Source organism: Cavia porcellus, unplaced genomic scaffold (assembly GCF_034190915.1).
Source record: "Cavia porcellus strain 051 isolate PalLab524CR breed Dunkin Hartley unplaced genomic scaffold, mCavPor4.1 scaffold_14, whole genome shotgun sequence".
NCBI lineage: Eukaryota > Metazoa > Chordata > Mammalia > Rodentia > Caviidae > Cavia > Cavia porcellus.
The window spans coordinates 63,965,465-63,985,950 of record NW_026947497.1 but is presented as its reverse complement, the minus strand read 5'-3'; the positions used below and the strand labels follow the sequence as shown (position 1 = coordinate 63,985,950).

At 59.9% G+C, this 20,486-nt stretch overlaps 1 protein-coding gene across 16 annotated transcripts; it reads left to right on the top strand.

The window, feature by feature from the left end:
* The first annotated feature begins 1,141 nt into the window (after positions 1 to 1,141).
* Positions 1,142 to 18,711, top strand: Als2cl (ALS2 C-terminal like). Of its 16 annotated transcripts, XM_013160251.3 has the most exons (28): positions 1,508 to 1,525; positions 2,056 to 2,146; positions 2,695 to 2,894; positions 3,861 to 3,973; positions 4,523 to 4,721; positions 4,945 to 5,010; positions 5,319 to 5,484; positions 5,705 to 5,836; positions 6,499 to 6,618; positions 6,984 to 7,042; positions 7,152 to 7,218; positions 7,303 to 7,499; positions 7,906 to 7,971; positions 8,199 to 8,300; positions 8,391 to 8,552; positions 8,834 to 8,945; positions 9,401 to 9,478; positions 9,951 to 10,081; positions 11,217 to 11,390; positions 11,479 to 11,575; positions 11,660 to 11,817; positions 12,208 to 12,279; positions 12,483 to 12,656; positions 13,472 to 13,514; positions 13,758 to 13,819; positions 13,912 to 14,061; positions 14,248 to 14,344; positions 14,498 to 18,711. In XM_013160251.3, the coding sequence occupies exons 3-28, from the start codon at positions 2,881 to 2,883 to the stop codon at positions 14,576 to 14,578; spliced, it is 2,892 nt and encodes a 963-aa protein (XP_013015705.1). In that variant the 5' UTR covers positions 1,508 to 1,525; positions 2,056 to 2,146; positions 2,695 to 2,880; the 3' UTR covers positions 14,579 to 18,711. The 16 variants fall into 16 exon arrangements, with proteins under 16 accessions (XP_063117129.1, XP_013015704.2, XP_023416069.1 ...); XM_063261059.1 differs by lacking the exons at positions 1,508 to 1,525; positions 2,695 to 2,894 and adding an exon at positions 1,142 to 1,157 and having other exon boundaries at positions 2,026 to 2,146; XM_013160250.3 differs by lacking the exons at positions 1,508 to 1,525; positions 2,695 to 2,894 and adding an exon at positions 1,238 to 1,408 and having other exon boundaries at positions 2,026 to 2,146; positions 13,923 to 14,061.
* Positions 18,712 to 20,486: the final 1,775 nt, after the last annotated feature.

Here is a 20,486-nt window from a genome sequence, read left to right as displayed (position 1 = left end):
AGGGCCTGACCTGTGACACAGCTACTGAGGCCTGCTGGGAGCTGGCTGCGGCTAGACTTGTTGGCCCCAGGCCAGGCCTGGAATAGCTAAGGTCCAGGCCAGGCCTGGGTCAGGCCTGTGTGTGCATGAGCGTGTGCTGGCTTGCACCAACAGCGCACTGTATGCAGGGACACGTGTGCATCCGTGTGTGAGTCCTGGTGTCCAGACTCACAGGCCATGGATGCATACACGTGCATCCGTAGCAGAGTGTCAGGCTGCATCCCTGCTGGGAACAGAGCTCCTACAGTGCCGCACAGGGGCCCAGGCAGCAGGCCCGGGAGCAGAGGGGTCCACAGGGCTGCATGTGTGTGCAAGGAGTGTGCACGGACCCTGTGTTACAGAGTGAGGTGAGGAGGAGGGGGAGAGGCAGGGCAGGCCTGCCCCATCTGGAAGGCAACAACACTGGGTCTGCAATGCCGTGAGGCAGCCTGAGAGTGCAGGCTGCTCCATAGGCCCAGGCTCAGCGGTCTCATTCCCTGCGTGTGGCTCGGCAGAAAGCCTGTGCCCTGGAGAGAAAACTGGATGAGATCGGCCTGTCTGGTCCTCCTCCCTCCGATGTGCACAGATGGGAAAACTGAGATGAGGTGGGGGGCAGAACAGGTCTAGAACCTAAGCTCTGCCCTGTGACTTGGCAAGGGAGCTGGGTAGCCCAGGCCCCCAGGCCTGGTTCCAGTTAGATTAGGGACTCTACCAGGCCACCCTTTTCCCCGGTCCCCAGTCACCTCTGGAGCCCTGGCCTTGTCACTTTATCTCAGCTCCGAAAGCCACAGTAGCAGCTCGGGCAGGCTGCTCAGCTCAGGAAGCTGGAGCCGGTGCCGCTGGCAGCGCTGGGTGACTGACCAGTGGCCGAGGGCTCCTTTGTTACAGATTTGCTCCCTCCTCTTTCTCAGACTCGGCGGCCTGGTCTTACCCAAACTTTCCAAGGTCTCAAGCCCTGGCAGGAAATGCGGACTTGGGCTCCACTGGGAAGCAGGCAGAGGGGCCGCCCCCAAGGTCACACCCAAGGACACTCAGCCTGGGTGGCTGCAGGGCCAACTTCTCTTTCAGTTACGGGTCCAACGGATCCACTGGCCTGAGGGGTGCAGAGCGGTCAGCGAGGGACTGCACCCCAGGCCAGGGTATAAGTATGGGGCCCACTCAGGGTGCAGGGCTAAGCCCCAGACTCCCCAGCTTTCCCCTGCCTGGGGTTCCAGCAGCCCTGGGAGCTCAGCAGTGGCCCGGAACCTTGGCGGGTGACTCTGGGTGCTGCATTCCGGCCCCTCCGAGGCCCTGCCCACAATGACACTGGGGCGGGACAGGGGCTGGGTGGGCTCAGCACCAGGGTGGGGCGGCGCAGCGCGACACAGCGGGGAGCAGCGGTTGCGTGCAGGTAAGGGGCGGGGCTGCCGCCGCCTCACACTGCTGGCTGCGGAGCGCCCAGTCAGGGCCGCTGCTGCCGCTGCGCGGCTGTGCTGCGCTCCGTCCCGCGGGCTCGCCTAGGACTGGGGTTTGTGCCTGCACCGTCCTCCCCGCCCTGTGGCCACCTTGTGGGGGTTTAAGGCAGCTTAGGGACAGTGCCTGAGCTATATCCAGCTGGAGGAGGACGCCGGCAAGCGCAGGGAGAAGGGCTGGACGGAGGGAAAAGCAGGATGCTGGCGTTATCTCACGGGGCAGCGTGGACGGTGCCTGACAGCGGGGACAGAGCTGAGTATTTGGAAGAGGCAGGGGACTACATAAGTGACCGCAGAGGCAGGAGGTGTCGGGAGCAGACACGACAGCTTCACGATTGCCTCGTGTGCTGGTTGACAGGGGCCAGCCAAGAATCGCAGGAGGCCCCTGCCTGTCTAGACCAGGAAATACCAGAGCAAGGGCGGGGACAGGGTGCGGCCAGGGCGATGGGGCTGGCAGGGAAGCAGGGAGGCCTGGTGACCTTAGCGGCCACCGAGTGTGGACAGGAGCTGGGCTTGTGGGAGAGAAGGCAGGTCTGACTGGGGCTGGTGGCCACAGGGACAGAGGTGACGCACCTGTGCATGCCAGGACTGGCTGCACCACACCCCGCTGTGACACTGAGTCAGCCCAGGGAGCTCCGAGGAGGCTGGGTGCTGCCGGGATCTCACTGTGCACTGGGGTGAGTCACCCAGCCTCTCTCAGAATGGTGGCCAAGGTCTGGGCTTGCACAGGCTCTGCAGAGAGCATCTGGGGACCTCCGATCTTTCCCAGGCCTCCATTTCCCCATTCGTGCATCATGCACAGCCTGCCCCTTAAGGGAACTTTGGACTGGAGAAAGGGAGAGAGGGCCTTGACCACAGTGGGCTGGGGCTGGGCAGTAGTGTACCTGGTGTGGGGTCCCCTAGGGGTGGCAACCTGGAAGGACCCCAGAGTGGGCAGTTGCCAACCTAGGTCCGCAGGACTCATTCTGAATGGTTCACAGGGGCTCAAGAACCAGGTCCCAGCCCCTAGAAGTTCCTTCCATGGTTAGCTCTTTGGAGGGGCGACTGTGGTAATTTGGAACGCTATGATCGCGTTGCACCTCCATTCCACCGAGTGAGGACAGGCTCAGAGAAGAGCAGGGCTGGGCAAAAGCCGGGGCATGGAAGGGGCCCATCGGGGAAGCGTGGGGCGACCTCGGGTAGTTTAAGGCTGGAAAGATGGACGTTCACTTCCATCCGTTTCCAGGAATGTGGGTGAGGGTCTATGAGCCTGGGCCACTCTTGCCCCGCCTCAGGCCTTGGAGCCCGTGTCCAGCTGCTTCCCCTTCCTGTGCAGAGCAGCAGCAGAGCAGGAAAGGTGGGGCGGGAATGAATGCCTGGCCCTGGGCCAGGTTCCGCCCCTCCAGCAGCTTGGCTGTGCTGAAGGAAGCCTATGGCATCCTTGGGGTGAGTCCCCTTCCTCTGTCACATGCCCACCATCGAGTGCCCTGCTGATGTCCCCACCCAGGCCAGCTAATTCCAGAGCCTCTGTTGGGATCAGGGAGAGACATGGCCCCAGGGGCTTGGGCTCGGAGCCCTTCCCCCACTCTCCATGACAAGGTTTCTGCCTGGGTCATTTGGGACCCTCGCTGTCCTCCCTCCAGCAGGGACACTCCATTTCCGGTGATCCTTGCATGCTTGGAAGCCCCTCTGGCTGGGGACAGGAAATCCTGCCTTCCTCCTGCAGCACATGGCTTCCTAAGGGGTCCCTTGCATAAGACTGAGCCCAGCTAGCGGTGGTGGGCTCTGGACCCTCACCTTCCTCACTGCCTGCACCGTCTCCTCTGTAGTGGTCACCAAGTCTGATGCTGGGTCCACTGTGACATTGCTGAGGCCCTCATGGCTCTCCATGGTGGACAGAGGCAAAATCAGGCCTCTGTGGGCCGAGTCAAGAGGCCGAGCCCGCAGGCCCTGAGCTTGACACTCCCCCAGCTGTGTTATGTCCTCCACGGCTCCAGCCAGAAGCCTCCAGATCCTCTGGTCCCATCCAACCTCTCCTGACTTACACGACCCTGTTGAGTGACAGATCCTGGGGGTCTCGAGGACAGGCCTGGCCCCTCTGACAGCACGTCCCTGCTTCTAGAGGCCGCAGGGTTCTGATGTGATGGTGAGGTGGCTAGGACCCCGTGACATGGCTCTTCCCAGGCACATGGGAGCCACAGCAGGTGTTTGAGTAGCTGGAATTGAAGGACGGGTATCCCGCAAGAAAGGAAGGGCGCTTCCCTTGGCGGTTCTGGGCTGTCTCACCTGCCCCTGCCCCGCTTTGCCTGCCAGGGTTTCCCCGGGGACATGAACCAGACTCCTGGCTCTGTCCAGATGTGGGTGGCCATGGGCCTTGCTGCTGTGCACTGGCTCTGGTCTGTATCCACCCAGGGGCGCCATGTGCAGCCGGGAGGTGGAAGCAGCCCTGCTGCGACTGGAGGAGACCTTCTCAGCCTCCCTGGCCCATGTCAACACACGCATCCTGCAGCCTTTGCTCTTGGCCGGTGAGTCCAGGCTCGAGGGGGTAGGTAGGGGACCAGGGCACAGTCCTTGGACAGGAGTTCCACCTTGCTGGGCCCTCTGAGCTGCAGGTTTCTCAGTGTCAAGGGGCAGTGCCAGCACTTGGTGTCATGGCCCAAAGTTGCTGGCTGCTCCCTTTGTAAAGTGACCCCAAGGGGTCAGGCTGTGAGTCCGGGCTGACACTCGGAGGTGCTGACCTCTCCTGGGTTGATGGGAGAGCTCTGACCGGAAGGCAGCACACCTGGGCTTTGCTCCTGTCTCTGGTCTCCCTTGTGGAGTGACCTTGGGCAGGTGTTGTCCTTTTGGGGCACCTGGACATCTGTGAGATAGCCAAGGACCATCTAGTGACACTCTGAGCTCTGAGTGGGTAGGGAAGCCACAGTCCCAAGGGGTCCCCAAGATTGCCAAAGTCACCCCGAGTTATCAGGTGGTGACCATGCACTGGAGTCTTCTGCAGGGTACTACCCACTGTCCTGGCTTGGCCCCCAGCCGCCAGGGCCATGTCCCATTCACCATGTGACTGCCCTGTGCAGACCCAGAGCCCTGGGAGCCCCGGGGGCGCGAGCACCTGCAACTCTTGCAGCAGCTGCTCAGGAGCTCCCAGCAGCTGCGCCAGCTGACGGAGCAGAGCCTGCAGTCCCTGCTGAAGAGGCTGCACCAGCCACGCACCACCGGCCTGGAGGCCCTGCCGCTGCTGGGTAGTGCTGACGGCGTCCTGCAGGTCCATCTGGAGTAAGAGGGCCAGGGCGGGTCTGGGGTGGGGCTCCCCAGGTGTGGGTGTTACCTAGTGGGGGGAACTTGGACATCCAGGCCTCAGCCTCAGAGCCTCCTGGGCATATGTGTCTCATTGGGTCACAACATGACGTTGCCCGTGGCCAAGCCTCTGCTGCTCAGTACGGAGGACTTGGGACGAGAAGGCAGAGGCTTGGGTCTGGAGCCAGGCTCTGTGCCACAGGTACATCGAGTCCTACACAAGCTGCCTGGTGGCGCAGGTCTTCCAACAGGTGGCAAAGGGGAAGAGGTGAGCAGGGGTGCTACAGGGGACCTCGAGTGGGAGCAGGGATTGGGGAGCCTTATCCCCAGAGCAGCAGGATCACAGCTGTGGAGCATCTTCTGGGCTGTAAGGGCTCCACACTGATCCCTTTGGGAAGCGGAAGGAGAAGACCAGTGAGAACGGCCTCCAGCCTCCAGCCCATTGTCACAGCCCTTCCTGCTCACAGTGACCCTGTACTCAGCCTGCCTTCCTTCAGCCTGGGCGCTGTGGATGGGGCAGTAGCCGGGGCAGGGCAGAAGGGAGGGTGATGGGGTGCATGCCCCACCTCTCCACAGAGAGCACTGGCTTGCTCAGTGCAGGCCGCTGCAGAAGTACCTGGCTGGCATGAGCTTCGAAGGCTCAGTGGACGCCGTGCTGGGCCAGGCCCTCTGCCAGCCACTTGCCCAGCACCTGCAGCAGTACATACTCCTCCTGCTGCGCCTCAGGGACACCCTCAGGAAGGTGGGTTAGGCTGGGTAGAGAGGTAGGGGAGAGGCTGGGGCCGAGGCTCAGGGGTCCCTGCCTCTCCTGAGGGGTCACAAATTCCCCACCCTGCCCTGAGGCTCCAAGGGGGTCACAGCTTTGCCTTGGAGGTGGGAGAAGACCCAGAGGGCAGAGGTGGAATCTCATTCCGGCTGCCCCCAGCCCTCCAGCCCCTCACAGTCTGTCCCACCCCTCACAGCACCACCCCGCCCAGGAGCTGGTGATAAATGCCATCACCCTCTATGGGAACCTGCAGTCCTTCCTGCAGCAGGCACTGGACCAGGCTGTGGCTACCCAAGCCCTAGGGCACAGCCTAAGCAGCCGCCTGAAGGTGGGTCTGGGGCCAGAGGGGTGGCCAGGCCAGGGGTCCACGTGGGCACGAGGATGAGGCTGCTGGCTGGCTCCAGCTGCTTGATGTATGCTCCCTGCCTCAATTTCCCCATTTGGGAGAGGCATTGGGGGCTGAACCAGAGAGCTGCTGGTCACCCCCATCCAGCCACTGAGCAGCTCGTGAACCAGCCTTGACCTGGCTCTGGGGAAAAGCAGTCAGAAAACTAGATGTGGAGGTGCATGCCTGCAATGTCACCACTCAGGAGGCTGAGGCAGGAAGATCATTGGCAGTTCAAGGCCAGGCAGGCTGCAACTGAGTTCAAGACCAGGGCAAACTACACTGCTAGACCCCATTTCACAAAAGCCAAATCTCCCACTCATGCTTAGTATGGCAAAAAACTGCAGAATGGGTTCTCTCTGGGTTGAGGGGTCACCAAGCACCCCTGAGTCCCTGCCAGCTTGTCACACCCTGCCCGGGGCACAGAGAGCCCTGTGTCTGAGAGGAAGTAGACCTGGGCACAGGGAGGGACAGCAGAGCTGGATGGAGCCAGCCGGCAGCAGAGGACACAGAGGAGCAGGTGGCGCCACTTGCTGGCGGTGCCTGTCACAGGCCTGGGCTCCCCTGGAGGTGTCTGGGGAGCCTGCCGATCCTGTATCTCCCAGGATGCACTCTGCACGCCTGGGCACCGCCTCTTGCAGGACAGCCAGGACATTCCGGTGACGGCCATCCCGTTGCGGGCTGAGCGCGTGCTGCTCTTCGATGACGCCCTGGTGCTGCTGAAGGTGGGGGCTGACCTGCTTCAGATTTCACACCCATGCCTGGGGTTGGGGGGATGCCCTGCCTATAACAGGCCACTGACCCCTGGGCCTTTGCATCGGCCACTGTCTTCCCTGGGCTTTTGTACTGGCTGCCATCTCTGTGGCTGGCCTGTGTCTGTCCAGCTCCTCCTCAGCCTTGGGCCTGGGCCTTGCACTCCTTTCTTGCTGGCCACGGAGCTGTGAGTGACCTGGCCAGGCTGATCCTGAGGACACAGCACAGATCTCTCCAGAGGCCTGGCTGGGGGTGAAGCCATCCAGAGTAGGCAGGCAGGAGGCAGCCTGGGACCACGTGCAGGGTCAATGCCAGGTGACTGAGCCATCCTTTGCAGGGCCCCAATATCCACTCCTTCGATCTGAGGCTGGTGTGGGTGCATCCCGTGCAGGACAGGTGAGCCCCTGCCCCCGCCCTCCCTCCACCCCTCAGTCCCTGCCTGGGAGCCCCAAGCTGCCACTCCACCCTGCCCGTGCACTGGGGCAGCTGTTCACCCCCACCCTAGGTGCATGCTCCGCGTCGTCACGCCAGAGGACGAGTTCTCCTTGTGTGTCAGGGACCCCCAGGACCTGGTGAGCACCGTGGGAATCGGGGATCTTGGGGGTGGGAGTGGAAGGGTCTCTGGTAGAGTGGCAACTGTCTCGTGTTCCTGTCAGGTGGTGTGGCAGTGGAAGGTGAGCCAGGCCGTGTGCCAGGCCCTGCGTGGAAAGAAGGACTTCCCAGTGCTGGGGGCCGGTCCTGCACCCTCCGAGCCCCCGGCCTGTCGCTCCGCAGCCTACACCTTCCGCACCAAGGGACACCTCTGCCGGGCCACCTATGAAGGCGAGTGGTACTCGGGCAGGCCCCACGGCAAGTGAGTAGCTGCTGGGGGCGTGGTGGGGTCAGGATCTCACCTGGAGGCCAGGCTGGCCTGGAACTCAAAGTGATCCTCCTGCCTCAGACTCAGGAGTGCTGAGATTACAGGCGGGCACCATCATGCCCCACAGCAGAGCAGTGCTCTTCCGTGGTGGTGTGGAGGGGCCCCCTGGGGCAGGCTCTCACCTCTTATAAGGGAATCTAGAGTGTCTGGGGCTCCCCAGGGGTCTGGTGAGTGCCCCCACCAGGCTGCTGGTGTGGAGAGGGTTAAAGGGATGTGGAGGGAGAAGGGGCTCAGCTCAGAGGTTGGTTTGGTGGTGGGGAGGACCTCCGTGGAGTCCCAGGGCTGTGGTAGGCTGGGTCTGGTGGCCTGATGGTTGGGGGTGCTGTCCGCCGTGTTCCAGGGGGACCCTGAAATGGCCGGATGGGCGGAATCACGTGGGGAATTTCCGCTGGGGGCTGGAGCACGGGTAAGGCCAGAGGAGAGAAGCGGGGTGCGTGTGGTCTGGCCCAGAAGCCCCATCTGAACCCCGAGCAGGAGCACAGAGACTGGGGAGCTGGGGCCCTGCGCTGAACAGAGAGGATCCTGCGGGGGAGGGACAGGCCCAGGGCCAGGAGGGTCTCAGGGCTTCACGGCCTGGGTGCAGAGACGGGCGTCCCGGTGGCAGGGTGGGCACTGACGCCTGCCTGCTCTCAGCAGCTTTGGCATTTACCTGGTGCCCAAGGCCATCGAGGACAAGTTCGACTGTTACAAGTGCCACTGGCAGGAGGGCACCATGCAGGGCTACGGCATCTGTGAGTAAGTGGCCCTCAGTGGCAGTGCTGGGCGGGCGGGGTGGCCCTGGGTGTCCTGGGAGGCGAGTGAGGCCAGCCTCTGTGAACCCTCCAGGTACAGCTCGGAGGAGGTGTACAGAGGCTACTTCCAGGCTGGCCTGCGGCACGGGTTTGGGGTCCTGGACAGTGCGCCCCAGGCTCCCCAGCCCTTCCGGTACACGGGCCACTGGGCAAAGGACCAGAGGAGTGGCTACGGCATCCAGGAGGATGGCAACAGGTGAAGCCACCACCCTGTTGTCCCCATGGCCCCCCAGCACCCCACTCCCTCTGAGCTCTGGTCCTGGCCTGGCATTCGAGGCCACACCTCTTCCTCACCCCACTGCAGCCCCCGCACCCCAGCCTCGCTCTGAATCCCTGGCCGCCCCCTCGGACCGTCTCAAGCTCTGGCCTCCACAGCCTGCACACTTGGGACTTGCACCCTCTTCTGCTGTCCCCCTGGGAAACCTTCCTCCCCAAGCCCTGGCCCAGCTGGATTCTGCCCCCCACCCTGTCCCCTAGTGGTGAGCGCTACATCGGCATGTGGCAGGCTGACCAGCGCAATGGCTCTGGCGTCGTGGTCACCCAGGCAGGCATCTGCTACCAGAGCACTTTCCAGGCGGACAAGATGGTGGTGAGCAGGAGTGGCCCAGTCTGTCCCATATGTCCCAACTCCCAGGGAGATAGGGAAAGCGCTGGAGGGATGCCACCTGCTGCCCATGTACCCTGATCTTGCTGAATCCCAGCCCCAGAGCGACTCAGGTTAGGAGTATTCCTTCAGAGCCCCAAAGCAGCGTGCAGTGACGCCCCTGTACCCTGGATCCCACCACCCTGTGGGGTCCTCAGGGAGCCTCAGGGGAAGAGACATGTAAATGACAAAGACAGAAAGCTTAGAGGGATCCGTGTGGCCCTGGGGCAGTGACGGGAGTTGGGGGAATCCCAGGGTGAAGAGCCAGGCTGGGCCGTGCATAGGGCACCCAGGAGGGAGATGCCCTGGGCTGGTACTCAGCAGCCCAAGGGTGAGGGTCCCCTCGGGGGTCCCTGCTGTCCTTTCCCACTCCTGATGCATCTCTCCCCCGCACCCCCCAGGGCCCTGGCGTCCTCCTCTCGGAAGACGACTCATTGTACGAGGGCACCTTCACCAAGGACCTGACCCCTGAGGGGAAGGTGGGACCACTGGACCTGGGGTGCAGTTTATTGGCTGCACCTCTGGGCCCCAAATTCAGGCTGGATGGAGGGCGGGGCAGAGTCCTCCTGTGATTGGGAGTGGACGGAAGCTGTGTCTTGCATCCAGAGGACACTGGTGGTCCCTGGCCATGTCTCCCCAATTCCCCCACCAAGTTCCGGGAGCTGTCCCTGGGATCACCGTCTGGTGAACACTCCTGCCTCAGCTGACCAGCCAGAGGCACTGGTGCTGCCGTGGGACTCTGGAAGCCTTTGACAGGGAAGAGCAGGCACTGCTGGCACAAAGGGGTGGACCCTGGGGTGCTGGCCCTGCCCGTCCTGTACCCGCTCATTCCTGGGCTCTGTCCTCCCTCATTAGGCTGGGGCCCCCATCCATCCTCAGCCCCTCTGACCTGAATGGCCAGGCATGAGGGCATCCTATCAGGTGACAGCCCTGCCTCTGCCCGCTCCCCAGGGCAAGATCACCTTCCCCAACGGCTTCACCCTGGAGGGCTGGTTTGGCAGTGGGACAGGCAGAGGGCTGAACACCCAGGGAGTGCTGGACACAGCTGCCCTCCCGCCGGACCCCAGCAGCACTTGCAAGAGGTGAGTGTGGCCGCTTGGTCTGGCTGTGCTGAGGCCTCTACAGAGACGCTGGGCGCTGCTGAGAGCCTGGGGGCCCAGTCACAGGCAGCTCCGGACAGGGGAGCTGCGTCCTCCACACACCTGTGGGGGACACGCGGGGGGTGGGCAGAGCTCAGGCTCGAGAGTTGTTCTAAAAGGGGCCCCTGAGTGTTTACAAAGCACACACACACACACACACACAAGAAAAGGGTGAAGCGAAGGAAATCGTGGATCAGCCATAGAGGAGACAGATAGACAGAGCCTGTGAGGGTGGTGGCCAGATGCTGGCCTGGCGCTGGTCCCCTGGCAGTCCTAGTCGGGGAGGGAACTTGCCAGCTGAACTCACTGTCACAGGGTAGTGTTGTTTTGTTTTTGTTTTGTTTTGACTTTTGGAGACAGGGTCTCAGGATGTAGTTCAGGCCAGCCTTGAGCTCACTTTGTAGCTAAGGCTGGTCTCAGACTCTCAAAGATCCTCCTGCCTCAGCCTCTCAAGTGAGGGGATCATAGGTGTGCACCACCATGCCCAGCTTCCTGTAGCAGTATTTGAGGGGCAGACAGACATTTTTCTCCCCTGTGAGGACCGAGTTCTGCCCTGGGGAACCGCAGTGACAGCAGCATCTCTTGGAGGCTCTGTCCTCTTGGAGGGACTTGGGGGACAGTGGTGTTCAGACACAAACAGGGGGTGGCGTCTGAGTGACCTGCAGTCCCTGCCCGCAGCTTCTCTCGGGCAGCAGGCATTGGAGTGCACAGTGGTCCCTTGGAGACGCCAGGTGGGGCACAGCTGTGACACACTGCCTACTGCACATGAGCCCAGCCGGGTGTCTTCCAGGGGTGACCCACCCCAGGCAGAGGCACCTGGGCTTTGGGCACTGGGCTTTTCTTGGGCTAAGACGCCTGCTGGCCTTCCTTGGCCTCAGCGCTCATTCCCTGCGTTTTCTGTCTCCTCTTTCTGGAGTCCTGGGATTCTCTGTCCCAGAGCTCATCCTCTTGGCCCCCCTTGTCGAGGCCACCCCATCTGCATGCTGCCGTCCACCCCCTTTCCCGGGGCCTGACCTCCCCAGGCCTGGGTCAGGGGCCTGCAGCTCACCTGTGACCTCCTCTCACTGTCCCTGGGCAGGCAGCTGGGTGTGGATGCCTTCCCCGTGGAAAGCCGCTGGCCTGGCGTCTATGGCCCCTTCCGGGTCTTCATGGTGGCCGGCTGCCCCGGGGAGCTGCAGGAGGCCCTGCTGGGCTTCCATGTCCAGAGATCTCGGGTGCCACGTCGTGCCCAGGACTACCTGCGCTGTGAGAGGTGAGGTGGGCAGGGGGACCGCAGGGTCTGGCTGTAGGTGTGAGCACAGGTGCAGGTGAGGGATGACACAGGGCTCCATACTGCCCAGGAGCTGCCTGGAGGACGAAGCAGGTCGGATGGAGGACGCCCTGGAGGAGCTGCTATGTCACCGGGAGCCCGCAGCCCTGCAGCGGTACCTCCAGAAGGTGAGGTCCTGGGCCCCCGCCCGGGAAGCCTCTGGGATGCAGAGTGGGTGCTGAATGTCCCTGTCACCTCCACCCTCGGCCCAGGCTCTGAACTCCACCTGGCACCCACTGGGGAAGCTTCTCCGCACCCTGATGCTGACCTTCCAGGCCACTTACGGGGGCTTCGGGGCCAACAAGCACCTGCAGGGGATGGCGCAGGGGGAGGTGAAGCAGCACGCCCGAGAGCTCTGGGCTGCCTACAGGTGAGCCTCCCTGGGACCCTCCCCACCTGTCCTATCCCTGCAGCTGGGGGCGTGGCTCCTCCGACTCCTCTGAGGGTAGCCAGTGTGCAGCTGTGAGCAGCAGAGGGGACTGGGACCACGGCCAGGCCATGGCAGCTCTGGACCAGCATCTGAGGCTGTCCTAGGCTCTGGGGACTTGGAGCCACTGTAGGCTGGGCTGTGATCCAGTGGTCACTGCAGACAGAAGTCCCCTGCTACTGGGCTAAGGACACTCCGGCCCGCGTCCCCTGGCGCCAGCCCTGAACCTGTGATGACTGAGGCGCTGACCTCAGTTGCCCCATATTCCTGGCTTTGGGAGAGGCAGCTGCCGACCACAGGTGGCCGCAGATGTGTCCCTCTCACTGGCCGCAGGGGTCTGCTGCGGGTGGCCTTACAGCGCAAAGGCCAGGCCCTAGAGGAGGAACCTGAAGACGCAGAAACAAGGTGACCAGCTGGCCAATCCCCTGGGGCCTCCCTGGGGAAAGGAAAGCCAGCTGGGCAGGGCTGGGCACCCGCACTGGTGGCCACACTTCACGTATTGGTCATTTGTGGATCACGGCAACCTATGACCTCTGTCCTGGGAGAGAGGGGGGACACACGCAGTGCACCGCCTGGGGTGGCGGTCCCCAACTGTCTCTATCTCTCAGGGACCTGCAGGTGCACAGGCTGATGTTGCCCCTGGTGCTGCCCAGCTTCTACTCCGAGCTCTTCACCCTCTACCTGCTCCTGCACGAGCCAGAGGACGCACTCTACAGCCAGGGCATTGCCAGCCTGAGCCTGTTTCCAGACAGCAAGCTTTTGGAGTTCCTGGACGTGCACAAGTGAGCCGCCCCTTCTGCCTCTACCGGCACCCCCTCGGGCTTCTGCGACACCCAGAAGGGTGCCAGGATCTGTGCCCAGGTGGGCTGGATCTAGGTGCCTGCAGAGCCCAGCGTCTGTCCTTCGCCTTTGGTTTTCCTCTGGCTCCCCCTGGTGATGATAGATGTTCCTGCAGCCGCTCCAAAGTCAGAGCCTTCCAGCCCAGGGTCCTGTGTCCCCGAGGGAAGCTGGCGTTTCCTTCCCAGCAGCTCAGGCAGGGCCCCCTTGAGTCCCTTACTGGCTTGGCCTGGGCCCTTGGGCCCACCCTGAATGCTGCCCTCACTGGTCAGGCTGGCCCCCGAATCCAGGCAGGTGTGGGCACTTGAACGGAGAGTAGGGACAGGAAGTCCCCTGTTTTTTTTTGTTTTCTGAGACAAGGTCTGGCTCTGCAGCTCAGGCTGGCCTTGAACTCACTATAGAGCCCTGGCTGGCTTGGACTCTCCGTGATCTTCCTGTCTCAGCCTCCCAAGTGCTGGGGTAACAGGCATGAGCTGCTAGGGTACCCGTCACTGAGAGAAGACCTTTTCTCCCTGGCCATGCTGATGCGTGGACACCACGGGTGACTACTTGGCCTCTCTCCCTATGGCCACACAGCCCCTCTTTCCAGCTGCACATGGACCCATTTGTCACACGGGCTGGAGGATCACTTCCTCCAGAATCTCTGGTTCCCTGCCTCGGCTCCGTGTGCGCACCAGGGTGGCGGAAGTGACTGAGGTAACTGATTCCCCGCCTGCCTGGCTGCCTATGCCTCCTCCCTGAGCCTTGTTTACTATTCCAGGCACCTGTGGCCCCTCAAGGACCTCCGGCTAACCAGCAATCAGGTAAGGGTCAGGACCCCGGTCACCCTGCTGTCACCGTGATTCCTGGATGCCCAGCCCGGAGCCCACCAGCCCCAGTCCTTGTTGCTTGGAGCCAGGCCAGCGGGGTAGCCAGGGTCACTGTGTCCTCTGCATCTGGGATAGCCAGGGTCACTGTGTCTTCTGCATGGCTGGGCTGTGTCTGCGAACATGGTGGGTGGCAGAGGGCTTGGCGCTGGGACCCAAGCTCACCCTGCTCCTCCACAGCGGAGCTCCCTGGTCAGGGACAGATGTTTCCTGTCAGCCACTGAGTGCCTACAGAAGATCATGTGAGTCTTCTGGGGAGGGGAGCATGGGGCGGGAGCGGGGGACAGCACCCCAGGGCTGCGACTTGGAGCCTGGAGCTGGCAACCTGCTGCAGCACCACCGTAGACCCCCGGGAGAAGCTGGAGGTGTTGGAGAAGACGTATGGGGAAATCGAGGCCACTGTGTCGCGAGTGCTGGGCAGGGAGCACAAGCTGCCCATGGACGACCTGCTGCCACTGCTCATCTACGTGGTGTCGCGGGCGCGGTGAGGCCCCCTGGTTCCTGCCCCTGGTCCCTGAAATCCATGAACATCGGGGTCAGGACAGGTGGGGAAGCTGAGGCCCGGAGAGGAGCCCCACCCCTCGGGCATCCAGCCCACGTCCCCCACATGACACTGCCTTGATGGCCCCCTCTCCCCTCCTCACCATCTTGGGGATGGGGTGTTCTCCAGAATCCAGCACCTGGGCGCCGAGATCCACCTGATCCGGGACATGATGGACCCAGTCCACACAGGCGGCCTGTATGATTTCTTGCTCACAGCCCTGGAGGTGAGCCTGGCGTGGAGCTGGGGTCACCATCCCGGAGACCTCCAGGCTGCGCCCTGGGCACAGTAGGAGGGGGAGCCCCACATCCCTCAAAGGGTGGAGCTGGAGCTGAGTGGGCCTCTTTGCGAATGATCCCAGCCTTGCCCCTCTCCCCAGTCCTGTTACGAGCACATCCAGAAGGGAGGCATGAGGCTGCGTCGCCTACCTGGCCACTGGGACCTCAGGGACCTCAGCTAGCTCTGCACCAGGACACGGACCGCCCCCACCCCCCAGACCAGCACTGGCCCGTCTCTGATGATCCTTGAAGCTGAGGCAATGAGCCGCTCTTGTTTTCACCTTAGCCCGTACGACAGGTCCCTGTGGCTGTGTTCCTGGGAAGCAGGCTCCGGGCTGTAGCATGCTGTCCCCAGGAGTGTCCCAGACCTGCCGCCTCCCTGACTCTGCCCTGGGCCTGTGGGGCAAGGGATTGGGGCCCAGGAATTGCAGTCTACTCACCTGTCATCACTGTCAGTGAGTTCCAAGTGGCCTGTGAAAGACATGCTGTGGTCTCTGTGGACCTTTCGGGGAGCACAGCAGACACCCTGAGGCCAGCCTGGGCCCTGACGGATAAACACCCTTCAAAGCCAGCTGGATCTTGGGCAGCCTTATTGCTGCAAGAACACTGCTTGCACTGAGCCAAGGCTGGGCTCCCCGAGCCCCTTTGTGCCCTCCTCCAGAAGGACCAGGAGAGACTTCTGGTCTGGTTCTACCCAGTGTGTCAGTCTGAACACAGGGCTGGAGCTGGCTTCTGCCAGTGACTGGTCGGCTTGTTGTGGCTGTGACAAAATTTCTGGGAGAGTGACCGAAAACAGGAGAGGGTTATTTGGGCTCAGGGTCTCAGAGGCTTCAGTTCATGGTAGGCCAGTGGACATGTGACTGAGGAGAGATGGAAGGGAGGAAAGGGGACGAGAAGAGGGTGACGGGGCAGAGGGAGGCAGGGTGAGAAGAAGCCGAGGACACAATCACTGACCCTGTTACACCCCCAGTGGCCCCTACTTTCAGCCAGGCCCCGCCTCCTGAGTTTCCACCTCTCTGTCATCAGTTGGGGACAGCTGTCCATGCAGGGGCCTGTGGGGTGCATTTCAGATCCAAACCATAATAGCTAGGAAGCTGTGGCATCCCCAAGAAAGTCCCTGGGGGGGGGACAGACCCACTGGAGAGGGAGGACAGGATCTCAGTCCTCTAGCTGTGGGCAGGAAGAACCCCTGCCTCCTGTCCTGCTGTGCCAAGGAGACCCCAGCACCATTCTGGCCTCCTTTGGGGGGTCCACCTTGCCCCCAACATGGCTTACAGTGGCCATAGCTGAACACGGGCGTGGAGGTGGGGGCAGCAGAGTGACCTGTAGAGCCAGGGCCTCCTCCCTGCCTCCCATGTAAACACTGTATTTGAGGGGTGCTTTTCTGGGGAATTCCCACAATTAGAACCACATATTTCTTCCATTTTTGTGAAGAGTCCATTTGATCTTTTAGTGGCATCTGCTGTAGGTGGTGGGGGTACTAACCATCTCACAGATGCCCACATAACTGCCCACTGTGGGAGTCCCAGCTGGGAGCCGAGCACCCTTGAATAACTGCTGGGCTCTGTATGTCAGGAATGCAATCCTGTCTGTGAACTGGCAGAGATCTGTCCCATGGCCAATGCCCAATGCTACTCTTGGGAGACTGTGTGCCAGGACTGGGTGGTACCCCTGCAGTGCCTTTGGCACTCAACCCCGGGGCTGGCACTCAGGCACATTTGCCAGCTGTTGTGGGCCTCATGTGTTGATCTGGACTCTCATGCTTGTGTGAGGCTGTGTGCGGGGGACTGAGGTCCTTCCCTGGGCTCTGCAGAGTGGGTCACCTTGCTGGTTCTGCTGATGTCCACTGCCATAGGGTCCTTTGCCACAGACAGCCATGTGTGTCATGAATAGAAGGCACGGGCCCGTGAAATCTGCTGCACAGATTTGGACTAGATCATCAAGTCACTCTGTGGTCACAGCCAGTACACTTGGTTAGCACACTGGCCACTAATGTGGAGGATGATGCATTTAAGAGGGAAAGGACTTTCCCAGGCATCTTAGCTTTCCCACTGCTGGACACTGTACCTGCCACCCACGATTTAAAGGAGGAGAGCTTGAGTTGGGCTCACGGTTTCAGAGGATTCAGTCCATGGTAGGGTACTCCAAGGCAGGAGCATTGTGCCAAGCTCTTTAAGCTAATTGTCCCTAGTGACTATTGCTCTTTCTTTTAAAGTGCCACTCTGGCACACCACTCAGGGACTTTGAGTAGGTTTATAGGACCTGCTGAGACAAGGCTGCCTGAGAAATATATAAAAGCAGATTGTAAGACCACTGGAGTGAGTTTGACTTTAACAGGGCCTGTGTGGGAGCACAGGATTCAGCACAGTGGACAGAGCCCTCCTAGTTTACCCAAGAGGTAGGAGGAGAGGCTGCTTATATGGCAGTTGCAGACCTCTGATTGGTTCAAGTGTAAGTTAGTGATTGGTTCAAATTTGGGTCTTTTGATTGGTCCAAGTACAAGCTGTGGTTGGTTCAAACAATTGGGCATCCAGGGAAGCCCAGCCCCCATGGTGACAGGTAAGCTGATTGCTTGACAGCTGTCAGACCTCCCTGAGTAAGGGGGAACTGAAATGAGCACTTTCAGGAGGATTATCTGTCCATCGTATCTATTGGGACTTGGGGGTGTTAACAATTTCAGCCGTGAGGTGCTGGGGATTTAGCTCAGTGGCATAAGCACCTGCCTTGCAAGCAGGTGGTTGTGAGTTCAATCCCTGGTACGGATAAAAAGTTAAAAAAAAAATAATAATAATTTCAGCCGTGGCAGGGTTGTCCCTTTCCTTCTTCAAAGAGGAGGCAGCGGTGGCCAAGCTGCACCTCCTGTTGGAGCAGCCTGGGTGGTGGCTACGAAACAGCTCCATGAGAAAGGCAGAAGGGAAGCTGTCCTGGTCCACTTGGGTGTGACAGCCATTGGCCAAACTGTGCCCCTCTCCTGCCTGCACAGGAAAAAGGGGGAGTCAGGGGCTCGCCATCTGTCTCATGCTGAGTGCCCTGGGGATCTAGGAGTTGCACACCTGGGAACCTGTGCCTGTTGAACCCAACAAGTTAACCTACATTTGAACATCAACTTGCTTTCTTCCCTGTCCCTGTCAGGGGCTCCATTTCCAAGAACAATTTCCAGAATGACCTTCAGACCCGTGGCCATGAAACGAGGCAGCCGGCTCGGCAGTTGTGTAGTCCTGGGCATGGGGAGAGGGGCGAGGCCAGGTGTTTCATGGCCTGATGCTGGAGGTCAGCAAATGCTCTGTCCCCAAACTGTCTGAGGCTGGCTCCATGTCCTGGTGCTGCCGCCCCCAAGCTCCTCCACTCCCCAACAGGCTGTCCCCAGCCGTGTAGGGGACCACACGGGTTTCCATTTCTGGTCTCTCTCCGCATCAGCCCCAGGATAAGCTGTGTGGGAGACTCAGAGTTAACGTGGGTGAAGAACCCTCACACAGGTGCCGTGGAGGCTGGATTAGCTCTTCTAATCTCGGATCAGTGGCTCAGCCTAGTTCTGGGTTCACCTTGGCTCTAAATAGCTGAGCTGGGCCTTGTGTACTTGAGCAGCTGCCATGGGCAAGGCTGATGCTGTGTGACCAGTGTGGGACATGGGAGGCCAACTCCTCGTGGAGGCCGGCTTCTCCCTCTCTGTGATGGTGACACTCGTCACCGTGTCCCCAGCTGGCTGTGCGGTTTCACCACTTTCCCGGGGCTGTGGTTTGAATGCCTCCTCTAGGGTTCATGTGTTGGGACAAGGTGACTGGGTCCCCAGGGCTCTGTCACGGCTGGAGTGGGTTTGCTAGCAACACCGTTTGTCCCTCTGCCGCTCCCTTCCTGTGCATATATTTTCTTGCTCTTTCCGCTTCTACCAGGGACGCTGCTGTGCTAACTTTCCTCACCCTTGGACTTCCCAGCTTCTGGGATTGTAAGAAGTAAATCTCCCTTCTTTATTCATTACCCAGTCTTGGTATTTTGTTACAGCAACACAGTACAGACTAAGAGGCTGTTACGGTTTGAGTCTGGATGCCCCCACAGCCTCGTGCAGTCAGGGAGGTGGGCATCTAGAGTGTGTGAATGACTGACAGTTCAGTGCTGGGATGGTGGGTGAGTGCTACACCCAGGTGATGTGGCCTGCATGCAATACAGGGACAGAAAGAGTCTTCTGTCCATGCTCCCCACATTTTGCCCTTGTCACCCTTGGTGCCTGGTGGTGCCCCTGTGCCATGTCACCCTGCCTTGTAGATAATGGACTGGAAGCTCCACAAACTGTAAGCTAAATAAACCTTTCCTTCCCTAATCTTGGGCATCAGGTATTTTGTCTCTGCAATGAGAGAAAAGTAACCAAGACAGACACCCAGCCTCCTGGAAGTCCTCTAGCACCATTTGTTGCCAAACTGCTGCCACACAAGTTGAGTTTACCTTGTGGTCACTCGCAATGTGAGTCTTAGTTTGCTATGTAACAACCCCTCCATTGCAGCAGCACCCAGGGGCGGCCAGGTCACTCTGCCTTGGGCAGGGGTGTGTGTCTGGGTCTGCAGGGATGACCTGCTTTTGGCTCCATGTTGCATTCAGTGTCACATCTGGGGGCCAAGGCAGCTACCTGGACGTCTGCATCTTATAGAGGTCAGGAACTGGCAGCACCCACGGTCTCCGAAGGCCACGGCTTGGACCTGGCTGCCAGTTACATTGATTAAAACAGGTCCTGTAGCCAAGCCCAGCCTTCTGTGGAGGTAGAATAAAACATATGTCCAAAATATTTTAAAATCTTTGCCAATTTGTTTTGCAAGGCTGGGGATGAACTCAGGGCCTCTTGTGTGGTAGACAAGCACTCTATTATTGAGCTCCTTTTTACCTGTAGGGGCTTGGTAACTGGTGGTGGACTTAAACACCAGCTGAAGTGCATCAGCGTGGTGCTGAGCGTGGACGGCCCACGGGAGGGCTGCTGTCAGCATAAAAGGAGACCTGGAGAGGAAGAGTAGCATTGTGAGTTCTCCTAAGTGTGGTTGTTTGGAGCTGTTGGTCCTCCTGGAGGAGCTTGTCATGCTGGCCTCACCTGCTGGCACAGATCCTTCACCCCACGGGCACAGACTTTTTAGCTTCGACTGCTGAGTTTTGGGCCTTCCCAGTGCAGATTTATGAAATAGACTTGCATGAGTCATTGTTGTGGGCTTCAGGTTTTCAGTTGAACTCAGGCAGGTTATTGCCAGGGGATCCAGGCCTTCGGCTGGATCTTCTAGGTCTTCAGTGTGTGGACAGATTTCCTGTACTTTCTCTGTATTTGACTCCTTGTGTGATCATTATAAATAATACTATAAATTAGGTGCGCTGCATGTAACTGTTCCCCTTGCAACCCCTGACCCACAACAGCACCTTTTATTTTGAGATAGGATTTTGCTAAATTGCCCAGACTGACCTGGAATTTGTGACCCTTTTGCCTCAGCTTCTCAAATAGCGGAGGTAATAGGCAGGTATCGTGCCCAGCTCTATTAACTTTTAAATTTTATTCCATGTATTTGATATTCACAATTTGGGATGCTCAAAAATAATCCTTAAGTCAGATTTCACTCTTTGGTACCATGCTTAGAAAATCTATCCTTCTATCGCATCTAATTCAACCCCTGAACCCCCTAATTTAAGAAGAAAGGTTAGGTAAGAGGGGGACCAAAGTCCAGGACACCCGTCATGTACGCAGGGGAAGTTCAGGAAGTGAGACCGTTTTCACAGCTTTGTTGAATACATGTGTAGCGTCCATTCTGTCATCCTGTAGGTGACTTGTTCCTTAAAATTGCTCATAAGAGACCTTTGAGGGCTTAAGGAAATAGCTCCTGTGGCTCATTCACCTCTCCGACAACTTCAGAGAACTCTCCAAAATGAACCCTCTTGGTCCCTGGGATACCTTTGTCCGTACACCATCTGGGCATTTTCCTCTATGCCAGTTTAAAAGGCTGCTGTGAAATCTGTCCTTTGTCTTTAGTTCCTTTTTTGTTACTGAGACATAGTACCCAGCATCTGCACTTGAAAGGAGGAGAGGTTGGAGGCTGAGGCAGGAGGATCGCTGTGAGTTGGAGGTCA